Genomic DNA, 4657 nt, shown 5'->3' on the forward strand with positions numbered 1-4657 from the left:
TGTAAATCATGTTTGAGGAAAGGCTTAAGCACAAAAGCTCAAAGGTTTGGCATCTCTTGGTAACAAAAGAGGGACTGCACAATGGTGCAGTGGTAGATGCTTTTGCCTTAAAAGGAGGAGCCCCTGGTTCAAAACCCAGCTGGGTCCTTTCTATGTGTACTTTATTTGTTCTCCTTGTGCATGCAGGGATTTTCTCAAGGTACTTCAGTTTACACCTGCAGAACATGTGACATAGTTTAATTGGTGTCTGTAAAATTCCTTCTAGGTGAGTGTAACCCTGTAACCCACCTTGGTCCAACAATGGCTGGGTTGGCTCCAGCAGCCTTGTGACCACAAATGACATTAAGAAAGATTGAGAAAGCAGCAAAAAAAAATGTGTAAGTGAGCATATCTGTCAACCATAAAACTATTATTTGTTTCTCAACAATTCATCCACAGAGTGGAATTCTAGGAAAAATAAATTGTATTCCATCAGGATACTTTGGAATTTTTTAAACTGTATTGTTGTTCCACCCTCAACAGTTGGTTGGCGCCATTTTTGGTCAGTTTTAAATATCAAAGTTATGGATATTTGAGCATCCACACGACAGCTGCAAATATGTTTGCTTTAACTGCTGTATTTGTATTAGAACAATATGACTTTCACCCACTTTGATGCCCAAAAATGTATACATTCTTGTGCTTCTTCAATCCCAACTATATACTGAGTTTCTTTTTTGACAAACAACATATTTTTGTCCGCTCTTGATTTACAACAGTTTGAATAAAGAATTTCTCAGAAATGCAATTTTCCGAATATTTCTTTTTTCTTTATATATGTACATCATAAGAAAAATACTGGAAGAGCATTTTAAAAACGCCAAAAATGTAACTTTCATAGGAGTGGGTCTTTGACATGTATGACTTGTTCAGACTGACACCTTTTTCTTCACTATAAAAGGCATTAAAGAACAGATTAGGCTTGCAAAGGTGATGCAACCCAACACCACATACAAACCTGATTTCATTATAGTTTCAAGTATGTTGTAGACAGGAGCTATCATTAACATCCATCAAATACTGTTTTCTGTTTTACGAATTATTCTCGTTAATTGGTTTTGCTTACCTCTCTTACAAACTCTCACTCATAGGCCATTCCTATTTTTCTCATTAAAATGAGAGCAAATTCAGAAATTCAAAGCTGGCTCTGTCATGGTTGCTAATGAGTGCAACAGCAAACTACATGGAAGATGACATGCTCTGCATATGTTCCCCCTTCGTCTAACTCGCACTTGTGAGCACAAACGCCCACACACAATCTCAGCAAAAGGCACTCGTAGCAACATTGTTTACTGATATGAGGATTGAGTTTAAGTGTGGAATGCTGTGCGTTTTAATCTAAACAGCAAACACTTCTAATTGGATTGTGTGCTTTGATGTGAAACCTCTGAGGACTATATAACATCAAGCCTAATTGATTCGGATATTCATTTAATCAAGTTTGGAAAATTATTCCAACAACCAATGTAAGTGATTTCATCATAGGTTTAATCGTAGTAAACAACATTACACCTTTCAGTCGAACTAAGCATCCAAACACAATGTTGAGGTGTGTGAATTCATTTTCAAGTCAAGGGAGGGAGGAAGCACAGTCTGACTCCACTGACTTCCTGCTCATCACAAATGAGCCCCAGAGGAAGTGATGGCAACAAATTGAAGGATCTCACCATCGCCGTGAGGTAGAGAGGTGGGCCACTGATTGTTTAAAGCACCACCCACATCCAGAAAAAGCATGTCAAGCAAGCTAACATCATCCACAACAGTTGTAATCGTTGTAAACCTTAAAAGTGACTTTAATTTATCACCTGCCTCCATCGCACTGTTCAAAGGTGTCCATCTGCTTCAATGCATTCTACAGATGTCCACAATAGTTCAGCAGAAAATGTGTTAATGGCTCAAATCTGGCTGATTAGGGTTGCTAACATTTTTTGGCATGGGTGAAAGAACATGATCTATTAGGTAGAGCTTGTGTCCCCAATTCTGGTTTTGCATTACATGCAGTTTGAATTCTATTATTTGCCACACAACACTTTAAAAAAATCTCTAGCCCATTGGTTACCAAAGTATGGGTTCTGGGTAAAGGTGAAAATTGAACTCCAGTATTGAATTAAGCTCCTGTTTGGCTTGTCCTCCACAACAGAAATAGTTTGGATGAACTATTAAACGCGTCCTCCAACCTCACCGGCATTATTGTTGCCACCCGAAGCCGGAAGGATCCTCCTGTTTATTTTTAACTTCAGTTGTCCGACACACAGTTAAATAAGCACCTTGCATGTTTATGAAAAGAAAGCCAACCTTTTGCATGCATGCTTCAACAAATCCAATGTGGTTTCTGAACCTTAAAATGAATGAGGTCAAGCTTAATGAGATCATTTAGGAGTTGTGATGATAATCATTAGAAAATGGTAAGCCAGTCAAAACCTTTGGGAAAGTTTAATTAGTTACCTGATCTGAAGGGATGTTATGGAAATGCAAAATAGATCATATTCAAATTACACATCAAAGTACTTTCCTAACAAAAGCTTTGCAAACTTTTGCCGTATGGTTTGGACAAAAGATTGACAAATCTGTTTCATGTTTAAATCCTGATTTCTATAAAAGCAGCCGCTACCACCCTTAAAGATAAAACTCTCCTCACTGAAATTAGAAAATATCTTATTTTGTTAAATGCTGCTCTTTGCACGTATTTGACTCATTTTTAGTAATGAATCAATTTGCCAGTGGCTGACTGATTCAGTGGTTGGACTAGGTCTCCATGGCAACCAGCTGTATCTAATTAGTAAATCAAGCTCTTGGTTGGAAAAAAATTTAAAAGGAAGATGGGATTTGCAGAACTTTAATGTCTTGAAGTTGGCATAACTGCAGACATGTTTGTGGCGCTGCTGGTCTTTCTTAGGTATTATAAAACATAAGGTTGATTTTTATTTACAAATATATTTGAACATTTTATTACAATTTGTTTTTTTTTGTCCCACTCCAGTGTTGCTGTGCTCCAGTCTGCATCAGCTGGTGGAGCTTACTGTTCTAAAACTGCAGCAGGTGTGTGTAGTGTCTCACTTTTTTTATTTTTTATTTCAGTATTTAAAAAAAGTGGAGTTTGATTAATTGTTTTTGTTGTAGCCCGTGCAGCTGCCTTGGGTTTGGAGTATCCTGGACTGCATGGAGCCCCTGATCTTTCTGGAGCTCAAATGATGTACCCCAGAAGTTTCAACTATGAAGTGCCTGCAGCTGAGCCTAACTGGGCTTTCTACCAACAAAGTGTGCCAGGAGGAAGGTCTTCCATGGACATTTACCCTAGAAGCTCTAGTGGGTCCTATTTGAGCCATGGGATGTATCCACAAGTCCCAAGTGACTACACCCATGACTACACCCCTGACCACATGCTCGACTTTCCTAAAGCCACGCTATCTGACTACCCTGGGTCACATTTTAGGGAGGTCAAGCATGTTGCCCCACCAGCGCACAGCTCTTCCTTTGGCCAGCCTGAGCTGCCGTTTTGGGCTCCTCGAGGTTTTAGCCAGCCGCACACGCATGTCTACAGCAACCAGCCTCTTGCTGTTGATGAAGTTGGCCCAATTAGATATGACACGTCTCTGGGTGGACTGACCCAACCCCGAAGTGCAGAACATGCAGTTGACCAAAGTGGTTTTGCTGATGCTGGCTTTGAAAGTGAGGTTGTCGAACCTCGAGGATTTCGTCACTTCAAAAAGCTCAGACATTATCCAGACGCTTGGCAGATTCTCAAAGTTCCTGCTCAGCAACTGTACAGAGGTTTCCACTCTCTGCCATTTGTTCAAGGTAAAGCTCATGTTAAGAGAATGTAGTTAACCTGTCTGCAAGCCTACAGCTGCCATGTTTGTCAATTGACCTAAAAGGCTTTGCTTGGATCATGAAAAAATGGTTATGTAAGTTAATGTAATTTACTGCTTCCTCAGTTGTAATTCTGACAGGGCTGCCATTTGTAGTGCAAATAAAACTCAGATGTTTCTACCATGGTTTTACTTTGTCCTATCATGTCCATTTCTTGCAGTTTGGATGTTGCTACAGTGCCATCTGCTGGTTCTTCCAGATTGGGGAAGTTGGTATAAATGGTTTCTAGGCAGAGGGCCCCTCTAACAAACTCGAACTGGATTATTGTAATGTGTCGACGGGTCAGTTTTGTGTGCCCTAGAAGCTCTTGTGGATTGTAGCAGTGACTAAGCTCAATTTTTCACTGTATAATTTTTAATTCAATCGGATTTCTGATTTCCTGTGAACACTGTCCTCAGCTCAGTTTTAATACTATTTAAAAATGCATGCTGACCAAAGTTTAACTAGGCCGACTCTAACTGTATCCAGTTAATGTCTTTCAACCAGGGCATCTCCCCTTTTTTTTTTTTTTTTTTTTTTTTTTTTTTTTCCCCCAGAGGGGAGAAAAAATATACCCTATTATGCAATACTGACTTTTGCCCTTTACTAAAGCTCCGAAAATGATGCCTAACAAGAAGGAAGTGATTATTCACACTTTAGGATAAGTTGGTTAAAATGCATGCAGGCAATGAGCATCTTGGCCTCATATTCCATGTGGCCAAGCTTCTGTTTTAGCGCTGGTTGCACAAATGCGTGCAAATAACAGCAG

General features: G+C 39.6%; 1 protein-coding gene across 1 annotated transcript; it reads left to right on the forward strand.

The window, feature by feature from the left end:
- Positions 1 to 2825: 2825 nt before the first annotated feature.
- Positions 2826 to 4035, forward strand: LOC101172275. The gene is made up of 3 exons (XM_004078290.4): positions 2826 to 2935; positions 3020 to 3078; positions 3160 to 4035. Exons 1-3 carry the CDS (start codon positions 2907 to 2909, stop codon positions 3861 to 3863), a joined length of 792 nt encoding a protein of 263 aa, XP_004078338.1. The 5' UTR covers positions 2826 to 2906; the 3' UTR covers positions 3864 to 4035.
- Positions 4036 to 4657: the final 622 nt, after the last annotated feature.

This window comes from Oryzias latipes, chromosome 16 (assembly GCF_002234675.1).
Source record: "Oryzias latipes chromosome 16, ASM223467v1".
In the NCBI taxonomy this organism is placed as follows: domain Eukaryota; kingdom Metazoa; phylum Chordata; class Actinopteri; order Beloniformes; family Adrianichthyidae; genus Oryzias; species Oryzias latipes.

Coding starts and splice junctions, on each gene's coding strand:
- LOC101172275 (XM_004078290.4), top strand. CDS start 2,907: ATGTTTGTGGCGCTGCTGGTCTTTCTTAG. Junction 2,936..3,019: donor GCGCTGCTGGTCTTTCTTAG/GTATTATAAAAC, acceptor GTCCCACTCCAG/TGTTGCTGTGCTCCAGTCTG. Junction 3,079..3,159: donor CTGTTCTAAAACTGCAGCAG/GTGTGTGTAGTG, acceptor TTTTTGTTGTAG/CCCGTGCAGCTGCCTTGGGT.